General features: G+C 37.8%; 1 protein-coding gene across 1 annotated transcript in view; it reads left to right on the top strand.

The window, feature by feature from the left end:
* The window catches only part of CFAP99 (cilia and flagella associated protein 99), a 58,679-nt gene that overhangs the window by 27,715 nt on the left and 13,747 nt on the right, over positions 1-17,217 (top strand). The window contains exons 7-13 of the mRNA XM_014966741.1: positions 3,515-3,595; positions 5,759-5,824; positions 6,920-6,979; positions 10,040-10,128; positions 12,083-12,287; positions 14,024-14,165; positions 15,010-15,161. Coding sequence (XP_014822227.1) covers positions 3,515-3,595; positions 5,759-5,824; positions 6,920-6,979; positions 10,040-10,128; positions 12,083-12,287; positions 14,024-14,165; positions 15,010-15,161 — 795 coding nt within the window. The remainder of the gene's footprint in view (positions 1-3,514; positions 3,596-5,758; positions 5,825-6,919; positions 6,980-10,039; positions 10,129-12,082; positions 12,288-14,023; positions 14,166-15,009; positions 15,162-17,217) is intronic.

The raw sequence follows: 17,217 nt of genomic DNA, 5'->3' as shown, positions 1-17,217 counted from the left end.
ATTTTAGTACCCTTGTGCTGTGCAGCCCCTCTTAGAATAAATTTGCTTTAATGCGGCTGCATTTACTGAAGTTCATTTGTGTTTTCAGGGTTATACTAAATTTGGTTTACATTCTGACCAAGTCTGCAAATTTAAAAGCTTGCGTGAATCTAAAGCCATTAGCACAGTAGTGACATATGTTGTGCTCATTTCTGTACCTATCTCAGCAAATTAAGCTTCACTTTAATTTGCCATATTATTGCCAGTATCACCATTTTAGACTCTGAAATGAACAGAGACTGAAGAGACAGCCCAGATGGCAAGAGAGAGTTAGTGACATCAGAGCAGGCCATAGTTTTGGCTACTGTATGGTTAGAGTTGTATATAATTGAGAGGAATGCATGGAAATAAAGCTCTACCAGATTACATCCTATAATCTGCTCCAGAAATGTTCTCGTCCATTTTCTCACAAAGTTGTTCATTTTATGAGATACCCGTTTTCTCTCGTGGTTCTCTGCATCTGTCAAAGAACTTGTCACGTGGTGTATTAGCAGGAACTATTGTGGTAACAAGAACTACAGGCCTGTTACTGCTCAACTTTGAAACAACTGTTTGAATTCATATGGAGGCGGCTGGATTTTGAGCAATGACTACTGACGAGTTATAGCTTCCCTATGGTGAAATTAGTTCAGTCTGATTATAGGATTATTATTTCAGGTATTTCTCTCTGCTAGGTTGCATTATATTCTATAGTAGAGATAAAATGCAAATAAGATGAGATGTATCACGTACACTGAGTTCAGGAGCTGGGATAGTGCTGCTGTCCTGCACACTGAACACATGCTTCCTTCACAGGAGAGGACTGGAGATGGGGCTTATTGCAGAAGGTAGGATAGTTGTATAAGATCCTTAGGGATCTATACTGACCTGGGAAAGTTTCATTAGAGTAACATAGGCCTAGAAGGTTAGGATAACCATTCATCATTATAAACATTCATCAGGAATGGGGGTCAGTAAGTGAAAAGTAAAAACACTTCATTTTTGAAATTTAATAAGGAAACGTTTCACTCCAAATATTTGGTCTGAAGATTATAAATTCTTCTCTCCACTGTCCTTTGCACACAGGCACATGGATGCACACACAATCATGCACATACGCATACACACATTCATAAACACAATGAAAGAAAGATGAGGCTTTAGCTTAAAGTTTGCAAAGGAAACAAATGGAGACAAGTGCTTAAACCTGATAACATGCAAACTGATTTGGACACATTTAACTTGCTTGGATATCTTTGTCTTGAGGTACAAATAAAATGTATTCTTTCAATATCACCACTGTACTAGAATAATAAGATTATGCAAGTATTTTATTTTTGGTTTTTCTGTAAACCAATAATGTAGTTAAAAAAATAAAAAAGGTTCCACTGAGATGTTATTGTTACACCATTCAGCCAAATTTAGTATATTTTTAGCTGTTTTCCTTATTACTTCAGCAGTGTTTTATGAATAGAGCTTTGCTTGGTTATTTAAAATAATAAAATGGGTGAATTCATTTGGACAATACACAGGATTTAGTTTGCAAATATATAGACCCAACAATATATTTATCTTTATGATCTTGTGTATGAAAGTAGAAGCTCTTAATACAATAGCATTGTGTTAGTTTGCCCTTGTCCATCTTACAACAGTAGCTTTAAAAAAAAATAGAAGAGTGATGACTACCACAAAGTTCAAAGTGATTATTCATGTGGTACCTACTCCCTAAATAAACCTCTGGTAAAAGGATATCCAGAAAGCTGGAGAGGAAAAGCAAGGTTGGTGTCACTCCCAGCCCCCTTTTTTTTCACGTTAGGATTAAGTAGGTATAGTTTGGCCTTTTTGATCCATCTATTGCTGTCATTTACAATTATAGTGACTTATTCATCCTCTTCTGGCAACTGGGTAATTGCTGTATTGTCTATCTGTCTGTCTGATTGGTACTCATCACCATGGCATCTGAGGGCTAAATTACAAGGCTAAGATCATTTTTGAAACAGAGCTGATTGAAAAGTCTCCTCCTTAAATTACTTGGAATAAGCACAGCAGTTTCTGAGGAGAGATTTTCAGCTTACACTGGCAGATGAGTACAGTTTTGCAGGTAAAGCACATGACTAGGAAGAAGAGTGAAATAAACTGATACTCACTGCCTGTGCAACCCTTGCAAATCCTCTGGGCTTTAATTTCTCCATCCATAAAAGCATAATAAAAATTCTTAGATACTGCTGGGAAATACTTTCAGTTCTACTTCACTTAAAGAGCTCACAAAAATACTTGAGCAGTCTCACCAGTGCATTTAATTGCTGGCTTCTTCTGTTTGTGCATTTGTTTTGCCTGTAGATAATGATGTCAAATAGCAAAGGCAGTGGAAAGTACATCAGATTCATGAGTTTTTCCAAGCAAAGCTCTTTATATAGTCCAACAAAGCTAGATGGGATCCTTGTGTTCCCTAGACTGACCTCCAGTACAGTACAGATTATACATTTTTCCCATTAATTCTTGAATTAATTCTGTAACTTCTAACTGAGCTACATTTTTAGCAAGATAAACATTTCAGCAGATGTCCAGTAAACTGGCAGACTATTTCACCCACATAGGAAGGGGACATCCAGTCTTTTTTCAGAGTTTGCTTCTGGACAAAATTTACTGCTTAAGCAAATGTTGAAATCCCCCAGAAGTTTCACCCTAACTCAAACCCGTACAGTCGCTAGGCTCCTGTTGTTCCATGTGACAGCCAGACAACAAGTTTTTCCTGGTCATTTTATCTGTAGCACTTTCTGACATGTGCATGCTTTCCCAAATGCATGGATGCTAGAATGGCCCTCTCAGTCCTCTTCCTCAAAACATTTAATCTCTGCCTCCAATGGTATTCCCTCACAAGCACATGAGGGCAGCTGTGGCAGACCAGAGGCAAGGCCCACACTGCACAGTGTATTTTCTCCAGCAGTGGCCAAACGCAGGAAGGCTACAGGGATGGGACAAGCACAGCTGCTGTTTTCCCCAACTGCCATCTCAATCTCCAACCATTTAAGCTCAAAGACTTCCTCCAGTACAATGAAGTTCCTGGGTATTTAATAAACTTAAAAAAATTTCTCTTCCCAAAACTACTTTGGAGCCTCTGTGTGGCTGACAGCGCTGTGAAACTGATGTTTATGAGATACTCCTCCCCTTCTAGCAACTTCTTTTTCCCCTTGATAGGGCCTATCGAATGTGTTATTTCTTCAGCCTTTCTTTTATTAGGTTCAGTTTTTTTTTTTCTTTCTGGTCTTTTGTCCATGGGTTATATTACATTGGACAGGACTGAAAAGCCTGGATAGTCCCAGCTAATTGGAATCTGTCTGTGTCTTCTACACTGTCACTAATAGAAAAGAATCAATATTTAAAAAATAAATGCAGCTGTTCTACAGTAAAAGTGCATGTGGTTTTTTCCTGCAAGAATGTGTTGCTTTCAATGTTTTATACCCCATATTGTGGAGATTATTGCCTTTTAATATAGGTTCCTCCAAGCACGTACAAACCTCCAAAGGAAAAAAAGCAACTAGAGGAAATCAAAAGAAAAAATCGGAGAAAAGCAGAAGTAAGTGTATTATGTTCTTGTTCTAGTCTTTCTTTTCTTTTATAGTGTTTGTCCTACTTCCACTTTCACAAGTCTTAGAACTTTATCTGAAACATACTTGCTTTTGCACCTAATAGCTCCTGGCTCTTTCTCTACAGTCATGATGTTTGTATTCTCCATTCTGTTCTATCACCCTTTTTCCATCTTTCATATTTTATTATTAATTATCTGAGACAAGGTCCACCTTTTAGTCACTATTATGCAAGAAATTATGCAAGTAGCCATGGAAGGTAGCAGAAACGTGATTAATTTCTTCTTTTCACAAGCTTGATATAGTTTGGTGGCTTTTTTACTCCCACAGGACATGTGGATACTTAAGGTATTCACTTAATTATTAAGGCTTCAAAATACAAAATACAAAATATATTCAATATATTCAATATTTGTTTTCTATAGTAATTGATAATCACATGTCATCACTCACTGCTTTAAAATATCAGCAGATTCTGATTTTTTGTGCAGACTCCATACTCTTTCCTTCAGCACGCTGAAAGAGTGGGGAGTGATCATGATTTGTAAAGAAAGACAGTACATGGTCTGTGTGTTAAGAGAGCAGAAAAAGGGAGGGCCTGGAAAAACAAAGAAACAGATTTTGTTATTTGATACAAACTTTGATATGAATCCTGTTCAATGAGTTAGCTCCTATCATAGTTAAAGCAGATTGCTGTTGTCTTTACCTTGGAAGGGAATTAATTAAATGTCAGTTTCCACTTTCTTTCTTCCTCCCCAGACTGCAATCACCATACCCAATCAAGTAACAGTATAAGCTCGATAAAAGCCATGCTGTTTGACTCCTTTTTATCTGTACTCTCCCACTCCTGTTCTGAAAATGCCTTACTCTAGCTTTCACTAGCCAGTACAAGTCCATTTATCACTGTTCTGGGCTCTCCTCGTGTCCTCGTGAAAGGGGCATTGGATTCTGCTCCTAAACTATAGTGAATGTTTTAATGTGTGATAGATTCTAGAGGAATAAACTTTTCATTCTTTTTGCTGCCCCATCACGTTATCTAGGTTTGGAATTTAATTATCAAACAATATGACATTATTTTTTATCATTTTATTATTTCCATATTGTGGATAAAGCACATGCCTATTCATCTGTGTGCTTATATGTATGTACAAACTTGCTAGAAAAACTGGGCAGGAAAAGCAAGATATCACAGTGCCTATATTGTCAAAAATCTATGACAACTATATAATCCCTTAACTACCAGCCACATTCTTCAGTGGAGAAAATACATGAATACAAAGAACAAAGGAAAACCACCACAGAAATTATAGCTGCAATAACAGCAGTTTTTGTTGCCTCTGGAATGTTATAAAAGGCATCTAAGGCATTCACAAAGGTCAGTTCCCTAGACTGTTTGCTAAACAAGCTGAAATGTAGGGTCCTAAAAGAAATATGCATTAAAAAAGACATTTGTTTGATAGCATTTTTGCAGAAGCTATAACTGTCATTATTAATGACCATGGCTGAGCGTCTGTAAGAATGAGTGAGAAGACTGGAAGCCAAGCTCCAGACAGTTATGGAAGCACTGATGTTAGGGACAGCTGCTGTCCAGAATGCCACCAGAACATCTAGTGTGCGTTTCACAGCTTTGATTAGAGGTTACTGTTTATAACCAAAAGAAATATCCAAAACCAGAAGGATGGCTGCCTGTATTTCAAATGAAAGGTGGAATTACTGTTAGGTGTGTGCCTGTTGGAGCAACCCTTGGTGCTCAGATCCTCTGATCATAATCTTCTAGTTTAACTCAAAACCAAAGCCATTGCTTGTTAGCTATGTGGAAACAGTTACTACCTGTGGTCCTGATGTGCTATAGATAATTATGAGGCTTTCAAGTTGAATTCTGGATAAGCAATGTGTTTCATATGGGCATACCTATCAAAGGCCTGATGCCCTGTGCAAAGGATACAACCAGGCAGGACTATGTAGAAAATTAAGACTTGCCTACTTCAAGTCTTTAATCAGGAATGAAAATTCATATAATTATTAAGTCAAGCTTTCACTCATTGGAAACAAATTAATATACTGGTCTGGGCCGCAAGGCTTTTAGAGAAAGAAAATTCTTATTAGAGAATTTAAATGTACCATACTCTTTAAGCTAATTGCTTTAATTTTAGGATCTGTTCGTGAGAGCAAACGCTAACCAGTTCAGGTGTGCAACCATGAAGCCTGAAAAGGGAGAGGTATGCTACAAAATACTTTGTTACCTAAAAATCCCGCAGTATGAAGATGAAAAATGGTTAGAGTATTTAAAGATATCTCAAAGTATTTGAAAATTTTTGTTTATATGGGGTTAGGAATTATGTGCTATCCTTTATAGCTGTACTATCATTTCACATCCATGTTATTATTTTCAGGTGTAACATACTAACATTTGCCTCTTTGGGCACATAATGCACAACCCCCTTTTCTTATACTTGTGGTGCTGCTTTATTATTCTCTTAATTTTCACCTCCTGTAGTGGGAGGTGTCCCTGCCCATAGCAGGGGGGTTGGAACTTGATGATCTTTAAGGTCCCTTCCAACCGAAACCATTCTATGAAAATTTTGAGACAAGCAGCCTTCTTGTGATACTACTCTAACAGATCTACAAACTGGCAATATTTCTCTAAACCCACATATTACTTTTCCATTAACTTTTATGCCCCAGAGCAGCCAGACTGAGGGAATAGTGGTCCCATTCATACAGACTTTTTGCTTTGGTTGATTCCCAGTCTACAGCTATGTCACCAAACTATGTATGTAACATATTTATTTCATCATCAAATCTGCATACTCTATTCACTGTGTCCATGCCCATCATATCAGACACTTTCACATCAGTGTCTGTATCTAAAACCATAAAATGAAATTAATATAACCATCAGTAGAATTCTACCACTATTTAGTAATTTCATGGAGTGTTCTTTGACACCCTGTTTTGTCTTCCCAATATCTACTTCAGTTAAGAGCTGAATTTATTCATATACGTAGGTGATATTTCATAGTCAAACAAAACGTTACTGTTGCTTTTATAGCATTATTTTAGCCAATAAATTTTAGTTAATATTTGGACATATCTTCATATGTTCAGTCATTTGATATGAAATATTCCCACTAAGTTGGGTGTACATGGCAAGATTTTGTGGATATAACGATTCCAGAATATATCCCTATGATCATATTTGTTACTCTAGATGTGATTCAAGAGCGATTTTTGGTAAATATTTAGTATTTGTTGCTGAGTACCTGAAAATCTGTCTCTGAAATCAAATAACGTATTTTTGATTTGAACTGCAGCACACACATGACAGTACGGCAAGTAAACCAGCATTCCAGGCTCAAAAGATCCAAAGCAAGGTGAGTAGCCTTTAAGGTACTGTTGTCAGATGTACTTGAAACTTTGGAGTGAAAAACACACACACAAATTTCACGGTGATGCAAACTCTACTGGAATCTATATTTTTACACCAAGTTCTGTGGCCAGGAGAATCACATGGATTGGGTCAATGGCTCATAAATTTTGGCCTATGCACCATTAATGGTTCACAAAGAACAGGTCAAGGAGCAACAGGAGCCTGTCTGCTCCAGAGAAACAAGGAGCCAAACGTAATGAAAGCACAGGCAGTGTCCTCACCAACCAGGCCACGGTACCTGAACATGCCAAGGCTGGTGGAGGTGGTGGGTTTTCCTAACAGCCAGTCATCCTTAGACAAAGCAAGGCAACAAGTCAGGTCTGGGGTCTACCCAGGAAGTCCAGTCAGAAGACAAGGCTACAACAGCAACACAGGTCCATACAACAGGAGACAGAACTAGAGAGACAACCAGGAGCAGAATTACCTCCAGCATAAAGGGAAAGTACTGAAGCCGAGACCGGAGGTTAAGCACACCTCCTGGACCAATAAGCAGAGGTTCTGAATGGAGGTCCTGGGTGAGGCTGGTCAGGGCAATTAAGACCTGTTGGTTCCCTGAGGGCCCTGACAAGCGTGCACAATTGCACAAGGTAACCATATTGCCTTAACTATGTTTTCAATTCCAAAGGGAGAAGTTTTTATGTAAAATGGTAAGGACTGAGAATAGCTCACAGAAAAAAAAAGAATTGTGAACCCATGGTTTAAGAACTCCGCATAGGGACAGAAGAATCTTCCATCTGTAAATCACTCTTTCAAAATGAGATCCTAAAGAATGCTGAGCAATTATTCCAGCTAATGACTGTCTGATACACAATATACAATCAGTCTGGATGTTTGTCTTGTTCCCTTTAGATACATACTGAGGTCATAAACCCCACTATACTGATTGCTTCTCTGCTAGGATTTTGAAGGATCAGAGAACCGTAAACATGGAAAATGGGCTGTTCAGCCTTAACGGTATAACACATGAAAACTCACATTGCTATTTCTGCAATAACTGCACTACAGATCATCTCCATTTTTATGTCGTTCAATCTGTCACCTTTCATTTGTTTCACGTTCATATGCAGAATAATTTAATGTGGAAGCTGTGCTTGTATTGTGGCCTCAAATACCTTGTGAGCAGGTCTACCGACTCTCTAACACTATTTAGGTACAGCTCATATACAGTTGGGAAAGACTGACTCCTTGCTTGCAGAACTGGGCATCTGGCAACTATTTCTAAAACATGTCTGGCATTTCTGACATACTGAAGTTATTTTTAAGAACAGGATCACCTACTCAGTCTGCTTGCTTACAATCCAGCAGCATTTAAATTACAGGAAAGTAGTAAGGTTGCAGTTCCTTCTGTACTGAAAAGGGGGGAAAAAAACAAACCAGGAAATATTTACATAGTTAACCCAAACATGCATGACCTGTAATTATGTGCAGTTAGTTCAAGACTATGTATATTCCACTTCCTTTTCTGATAATTTAAAATACTGAAATCTTAGCGCAGACTAATGAGAATCAAACCATTTGCCTAAATTGCATAAAGAAAAGTATGGATCTGGCATCTTATGGCATTGATCAGGGCCACTCCTAACACCTTCTAGTATCTCTAGGAGCTAAAACGATGAACATTTCTACATGTGCCAGAGAAAATGTCTACTCCAAGTAGACATTTTGTACATAATATAGTGTATAATGTACAGGCTGGGGAAGGAATGGTCATACACTGCAGAAGGCTTTGAGAGGAGTTGAGAAGTAGACCAAAAGGAAGAAAGGACATAATTAGGCATTAAGAAGAGTAAGTATAGTGAGTCAAACAAAAGAAATAAAATAGATTGTTTGGGGTTCTTCTCCTAAATTCTTCAGGTTATCAGCATTTTGTGAAGAAACAGGCAGATAATTAATTTTTGTCCATTTAAATGTGCATTTGTGTGGAAAACACAGCAATTCTACTTAGTGAATTTCTAGGTGATAGTATGTGTTTGTTATCCTCAACCTACCTAATTAATATCAATTATAAAACATCCTTTTCCAGTTAGATTATGTATTTCAGGAGACTGCAGTACCTATTTGTGCATACAATATTTGCAGTATATAGCTTGAGTGATTCTTTGCATCTGTTTCTAAACCACTCATTAAGCTCTTAATTTGGTATTTAAATACATGTTTTGATTCGGAACACAAAACTTGTCTGGATTTAAGTCAAATGTGTCACAAAGAAGCTTTGTTTTCTGCAGGAATGATCCCATTTCTTATCCTACCAGCACTGCTTTGCTCCGGTTCAGATCAGGTCTATTATATGTGTCTGCAAAGGTGATAATTTTTTTCTGAATAGCCTACTTGTGCAGGGAACACTTTTAACTTGCAGAGAGGTTGTTCCCTTCCTCCCTCAGTATTTAGAGGTTGTCTGGGAGACAGTCCTAAGGCAATACTTTGAAGAACTGCAAAGCAGCCACAGGATCTAGTCCAAGTTACACCATAAGGCCTGAAAGTCACTGAGAACTGTACTTCACTTCTATTACCTAGAAAATGGATATGGGAATTGGTGATGCCAGTTGTCTTTTAGAAATATTTCAAAGTCGCAATAGTGATTATTTGTAAAACAATTACGGACCTTCCTATGAAAGGTGCTGCTTATATTTTACTTGAATGGTTTTGGCTAACTTGGAGAAGCAGTTTATTTTCTTGGTCCAAAGCAGCTGGAATCCTCGCACACTATGTATATGAGCACTGAAAAAAAGGAGAGGAAGTGAACACATTCTATGGGATTTGACATGGTCCAAGAGTGATTACAAATTTATAATCCACTTGGGGGACTTTGCTGATTTCTTAAGCAGCTTGAGTGGTTTATGAACAGCATGCAATTTCATTGTGAATGTCAGATTAATGCTAGATGAATGCTTTAAGCAAAATTTATGCTGTCTTAGGTCGATTTCTTTAACCCATTGAAATGTTTTTATACGCTGTTTTATGGTTTACATTACTAACTATAGTATATACATTCCCTTCCTGACAGATTGACAATATGCCTATTAAATTAAATGCTGCAGCTATTTTAAGAGAGGGTGCCCTCTATCAGCGGAAAATGGAACAGGAACTCAAGAGGTACAATCACGTTTCTTTCTCAGATTACTATTCACATCCCTGGATATAGAATAATTAACCACATTTAAAATAAGTAAGTCAACTCCAAGTAAACTAAAATAATGGATCTGTTGTAAGGCATTAGGAAGCTATTCTATTAATTATATTCATATAAGGAGAAAAGTGGACTGAAAGTCTATATTAATGTCATTGTTTCACTGGAGATGCTATACAGCATGACAGTGTTCTGATTTAGCACTTTGGCTAGTGTCCATCTGTAAAGTCCAATAAGGATCACTTGTTATATTTATTCCAATTTTCCAGAATAAATAATGACCCAAATACACATCTAATACACATCTACATACACATCCATTATAAAAGATCCATGTATATTAAACCAAATAATTTCATATACCTCCATTTTCTTCAATGGTTTGTGGTCAACTACATGCCAAAGTTGATACTTGAACTTTTTTATATGTATATAAAAGTTGATTGTATGTATATAAAAATACCTACCCATTTCTATCACAGTAAGATATGGAGAACTAAGAGTGTGCTGTTCCACAAGGCAAGATAAGCTGGGAGCTGAGGGCGACAGCAAGACACATAGAGGCAATGTCCTCACTGACAGCAGCTCAGTTCCATAGTACCCCAGAAAGGCAGCAGAGTGGATCCAGCGACAGAGAGCAGGGTCAGGGGACGGTCCAGTGATTGCTAGATGAGTCCATAGTGACAACTCAGGGCTGAGGTCAAGCCAGGAAGCCAAGTCAACAAGGCAGGTTCACCAAGGTAGTAGGCTGGGTGCAGGCATATCTACAGCACAGCTTAGGCAAAGACAAAGGCTGTTGACATCAGCTTAAATGTGGCTCCCAGGAAGAAAGTCTATACACACAACGGGACTTTCCATAGCTTTTCCTCAGACGGTTCTTTTCACTCCAGTCTGATCCAATGTTATACAGTTGCACTGCAATAGAGCTGTCTTTGAATACAAGCAACTAAATCCTAGGCAGGAGTGGGGAATAAGAGGTTGCAGGTTGAATTTGGTCTTTGGACATAGCAAATTTTTGGTATATGGATCAAGATTTTAGCAGTAAGTTATTATGAATCATTCAGCTTCTGTTACCAGCCACGTATCTATATTGAGGTTCTTTTATATTACATGTGGGGCTGTTCACTCTATCTGGCAGAATTCTGTTCCACTCAGCAAAGGAACAAATTTTCCCCATAACTTAACAGTATTTTGCATTAAGTTTTAGTCTTCAGCTGCATTTAACACTCAACAGATACACACACACATATATATGCATTGGGAAGTAGCAGTAAGGCGCAATTCACTGCATTTTTGTCTCTCTGCCCTAATTCTTGGCTCATTCAATCCTCTGCTGCAGGACTTGGATGGGCCTGCCCCAGGGTTTTGCTATGCTTTTCTCTCTCAGCCAAGCATAAAAAATAAGAATGTGGTTTTGCTTAATAGCTGAATATTTCTTTGCCTCATTACAGCATTATTTAATTCACAAAATAAAAAACAGAAATAGAATTAAACAGAAATTTTTTAGTCCTCTGAGTTAAAGTGGCCAAGAAGATTTCCAAAGAGAAAAGGTATTTGTTCTTTCTACCTCTAAGCAAAGTAATCCTCTGAGAAAATGTATGTACCCTGAGCCTGATTCTCCTTGCTCCTTAGGAGAATCCATATGTAGCTAAAGTTTGCCCTCTCTTTGAGCTTTGTTTTACTGCAAAATTTCAGGTCCATGCCCTCATGCACTTTCTTCCAGCCTGCTTTTCCCAGGCTTTCCACATTAGACTAGAATTAAAATACACCTGTCAAATGACTTTGTGACGACCTCCTTTTTTTTATCTGCAGAGATCAAACACCGTATATCACAACAAACTACAAGAAATGTTTTATGAACCAAGGCAAGACTGCAAAGCCAAATCCCTAGAATCACATACTCTTTCTTATGTCTTGCAGAATTGAAAATTTGCTACAAGGGGCTGGAGACCCATCTGAATTCTTGGAATGGCAAAAACAGATGCGTGGAAAAGACTTGGAAGAGCAGCTGGCTGAAATAGAGTGTAGGAGGCTTCAAGGGAAACTGAGTCACGAAGAGGCAGTTCTAGCCCGTCAGAATGTAATTCAAGAAAATAAAAAGAAAGCTGATCTAATGAGAGAAGAGGTAACGCACACAAAGTTGCTCAAATTTTGCTTACATTCAATCAGTGTGAAACATACACAGATGATACCTACTATAAGAAAGTGTTAAAGTTCTATTCAATGTTTTTATTACTTGGAGTCTGCAAACAATGGAAGAGTAGTGCCATAACTTCCAGACACAGCAATGCTTTTACAAGTGCTTGATTTGATTGATAACACTGACGAAGAAAATTGAATAAAACAGAAGGTTAAAGCATTCTCCCCTATATTCATGGCATTGTGCATATCCTTTTTGAACAGACACTGAGATACTAAGCACCATTTGCAATGAAGTCACCAATATATGACTAATTTCATTATCGTATTAAAATAAGAGCCACGGATATGAAAGAATTTGGTTTCTTACCCTCATATAATTCAATTTACTTCCTATTATTTGACATGCCTAGTTCTCTCTTAGAGGAAGATTCAGGCAGAGAATCCTCTTTGGATCTACATAAAGGAAAAACTAAATATTTATGCCAAGAAGTATTTTCACACAGTTTCCAATCTGGCAAATCACACTTTCCCAAAAACATTGCTAGATCTTTTCATTCTTTTCCCAAAATCACATTACGTTTTCCCAGTGCTTTTCCTATAAACTAAAGAAGTGATCAAAAAATAATTAGTACTATAGATTTTAAATTTTTCATAATCACTATCACAGGCTTTTCTTTTCTATTAGTCCAGTTTGCTGCCATGCCCTGTATGCCAGCCAGTACTTTTCTCTTGGCCACCTCTCACAGATGCCTCTGCAGTGTCTCAGCAACTTAAGACCACAAATGTACAAGATTTTCTTAAAGGCCATGCTGCAAAAGGGACTCTTCATTAATGAGTTCCTTCTCCGTCCTTTAAAAAAATTCTTTCAACATTTTTTGGCCTTGAGTCTTCATGTGTATTTAGACAGGCTGCAGCAAAAACTTAAAGTGAACCCTACTATGTACAACTGAGCATAGTGTGATGGCTCACACTCATTCCAAAATTATTGTAATTATCATATTCAACTCATTTTCAGAGAATAAGTGTTTTATTTGTTAGCAGAAATGTTCCGATATGTATAGATTTGGGGCTATGCAAATCAGACTTCCTCTCACCTGGCTAATTCCAGGCAGGTCCCTTCACTTGCCAACAGATGCCAGCAAGAAACTTTATCCACATGGTGATCTCCAGAAGTACGGAGCACCAATTCCCCATTCACCAACAGCTGTCCTCCTTCTTTTAAAACACGAGTCTTCCTTTAAAACAGAAGATACAGTAAGGAATGTAGTCTGGGAAAATCCAGTTTCCTGCTTCCTGTTCATTTCCTCTGACAAAGAAAGGAACATGATAGCCAAAAGTGGACTTTTGTGTGTTACAGAGAGTTGACTTAGGCCCAAGAAAATTCTGCAGACACATAATCAGCTGTGTATTAAATTGGCACTCTGCTTGGTATCTCACAGACAGATCCTAAGATGGCTTTTTTGTCTGCTTTTAGAAACATGTGGGAGGAAATCCTGGAAAATATAGGTGCAAATGTATGGAGGGCTCTTGTTGGTAAATAAAACACAGAGAGGGGACCTTAAATCTGGGTCTCTATGTTGTCTTCAGCTATTGTTCTTTGCTACTTTTATGGATGATGTTATACTTTGAATCCATTTGTCCTTGCAGTATTTCAATGATTTGAGGCACTCAGATCACCAGTTATCAGGAATTTTATTCACCTGTTTGTTTGGGATTTAGAAAGCAGAGCTGATGCACCAGTATGCAGAGAAACGCCTACAGGAACAGAAAGAAGTGAGAGAGCTGGTGGAGCAGGTCGTGGAAGGACACAAGAATGCAAAGCAAGCAAAAATAAAGCTCCAGAAATACAAACAGCAGATAGGTATTTATATATTGCCAGAGAAAAAAAAAAAAAAAAGAGAGATGATGCCGAATGTCCCTAAATTACTTTATTTTAGTGGGCTAATAACAATTTTTACAGTAAGGAAAGGAAGGAAAGTTGAGGGAAAGATCCAGGCCATACATTTCTATGAATGCATGAATATGAATTCCAGGAATAAGTTGGTAACTTACAGATAGATCAAAAATTCTAAGCTACTGGTCATGGGAATTGCTCTTTGTTTAAAAGGGAGAAATACACCACTAATGTTCTGTAAGTAGTTTCCCTTCTGTCTAAAAGTAGCATATGTGAATGACTGTACTTTTTGTCAAATTGAGTTATGAAGCTTAGATTCTTGTGATTCATATCATTAAGAGAGGATTAGCTTAGCAACCACTGTGAAAGAATTATGGCTCAAGATTATTGTCTTCTCCAGAGAAGACAGTTCAGAGAAGATGACTGAAGCTAAGAAAAGAGAAGTCATCTCCTAAAAGGACAGTATCACAAGGGAAAGGGATGTACCACCTCCAAGACAGGATCTATTACTCTTGAAGAAAATTCTTCACTGAATGCATTAGCTAGTTAGAACAGAAATTACAAAGCAGTAATTCAAAGCCTCTACTTTACGTATGTATACAGTATGTTTATGTGTTGAATAGAATAGATAGTGGAGGTGGGAAGTACTCATTTGTTTCTTTAATCATTCCTCCCACCAATGCCAGACTGTTCCCTCAAGTACCTTTAGATCAGTAGTAGTATCATTATTCACAAATGCTTATGAATTTTCCTCCAGATGGTCTACTTGCTAAAATATGCAAACTAACAGAGATCAGGTCTTTTCTTTCAGTTCAGGAAGTTTGTGAAGAAAATCGAGAACTTCTTCGACAAGCTCTAGAAGAAGAGGAGGAGAAGCTTAAGAAAAGATACGAACTAATTCAACAAATACGAGCTATTGAGTCTTTACCAATCCTCAGACACAAATTTGTTGATTTAACTGAGGTAAGCTCAAAAGGAAAACCCACTGTTTTTACATAAATGTATATTGGATATGTTTCACACTTTCAGAGAAACTGTGTACTGTATGCAGATGTACCGCAGTCTGGATGCATAGCGTTAAGTACAGTGACCCCAGTGACACAAAGGTTAGATCTGAGCTGAAGCTTTCACTGTTTATAAAATGAAAACGTTACCAGGAAGATGGGAAGTGAAATCTTAGCCCCTTGAGCCTTCTTTAAATTTTGCCAATAGGATCTAGGTTTCCTGATATCTTTCAAAAAGACATCTTCACAAACGCACAGACTTGTCAGTCCTGGGTAAGGACTCAATTAACACAAAGTTTGAACTACTGTACAGTTGTTCATATTGCAGTGGTGATTGCCATAGTAATCATCAAAATTAATTTCCTTTGCTTTCAAAACTGTCAATGTTCAGGTGTATAAAAGAGATTGTCAAGAGAACCTCAAACCTGCTGAGCTGTTATGTATGTACTGTGCAAATAAATTGGGTGTGTGTGGTTAAGTCTACAGTAAATGTATCCCAAACTTCCTGGACTTACTATCGACACACAACAACTGAGATTGCCTGAGACTGGGCTTTGCAATGCCCACTTTTGCAGAATTTCCAGACTTAGGTAGCATCCATAAATCTGTTATCTTATGACTAAAGCAGAAGCAGAGTAATACTTCATCCATTTGTCTTATCGACACTGAAAGAATAACACAAAATAATATAAAATTGTCATTGATTTTAAATATAATCCCTTTGGGTTTTTTCCTTTCCTTTCATGAATATTTAAATGAAGATGAAAAATTAAAAAACATCGATGGCTAGTCTGCAGAAACCATGGCTGCAGAAGACAGGTTGAAAGAGTTGGGGTTGTTCAGCCGGGAGAAGAGAAGGCTTCAGGGCGACCTTATAGCAGCCTTCCAGTACCTGAAAGGGGCCTACTGGAAAGATGAGGAGGGACTCTAGATCAGGGAGTGTAGTGATAGGATGAGGAGTAACAGTTTATACTGAAAAAGGGTAGATTTAGATTAGATATTAGGAAGAATTTCTTTACCATGAGGGTGGTGAGATGGTAGAACAGGTTGTGCAGAGAAGTTGTGGCTGCCCCACCCCTGGAAGTGTTCAAGGCCAGGCTGGATGGGGCTTTGAGGGGCCTGCTCTAGTGGGAGATGTCCCTGCCCATGGCAGGGGGATTGGACTAGATGATCTTCAAAGGTCCCTTCCAACCCCAAATCATTCTATGATTCTACATCTCAACTTCACAGTTCCCTTATACTCACTTTACAAAAGCACCGTGACTGAATTTGCATGCTTTTGGTGATGGCTTGCCCTGTTTTTTTCTTTCTACAAAAGGCTTTTTCCAGGCTTAGGGAAATTCAGTATGTGTCCATAAAATTCTCATTCACTCTCATAATTTTTAAAGTAGCCAGTTCTCCCCTTGATGGCACTTAAGTTGCTTGAACACCAGCATTATTTACTGCGCAGGTATAGGATTTTTCATACTTTAAGAACCACTTCAATGTCTTCAATGAATATTTTTGAAATGCAGACACTCAAAATATTCAGGCTCTGCCATTCTATGTTTCTACTAAATTCTCTTTCCTAGACCTTTTCAGTGTCTGCTTGCCATGCTCAAATACAACCACTGGCATGTATGCCCTGTCGCTAAACATTTTCCTTTCACTTCCTGTGAATACAACTTCACAGTCATTGACTAGTTTAAATTAGAGGCAAGTTATTATAGCACTTGCTATTTGTAAATTCACTCTAAATTGAAATCTGAGATTGAGATAAATGATCATTTACTGTTTCAGTAACCTATGTCAGTACATATTTTTCAAAGAGATGCAAAAATAAAGACTGCTTAATATGGAACTCTTTTATCAATCTTCTACTGATGCTACTGATGACCATTGTTTAGGTCATGGTTTTTAGTACACATGAGCAGTGTGGAAGCAGAAACCACTCAGCCAAAAATGAAGTGTCTGACTTTAGGTGAAAAATCAGTGACGATCTCTTCTTACTGACTCAACTTCTGAAGCTTTAGAAG

The sequence above is a fragment of the Calidris pugnax genome, unplaced genomic scaffold (assembly GCF_001431845.1).
Source record: "Calidris pugnax isolate Ruff unplaced genomic scaffold, ASM143184v1 scaffold14, whole genome shotgun sequence".
Taxonomy (NCBI): Eukaryota; Metazoa; Chordata; class Aves; order Charadriiformes; family Scolopacidae; genus Calidris; species Calidris pugnax.
The sequence above is the reverse complement of the archived record's forward strand: the minus strand, read 5'-3'. Positions and strand labels throughout refer to the sequence as shown.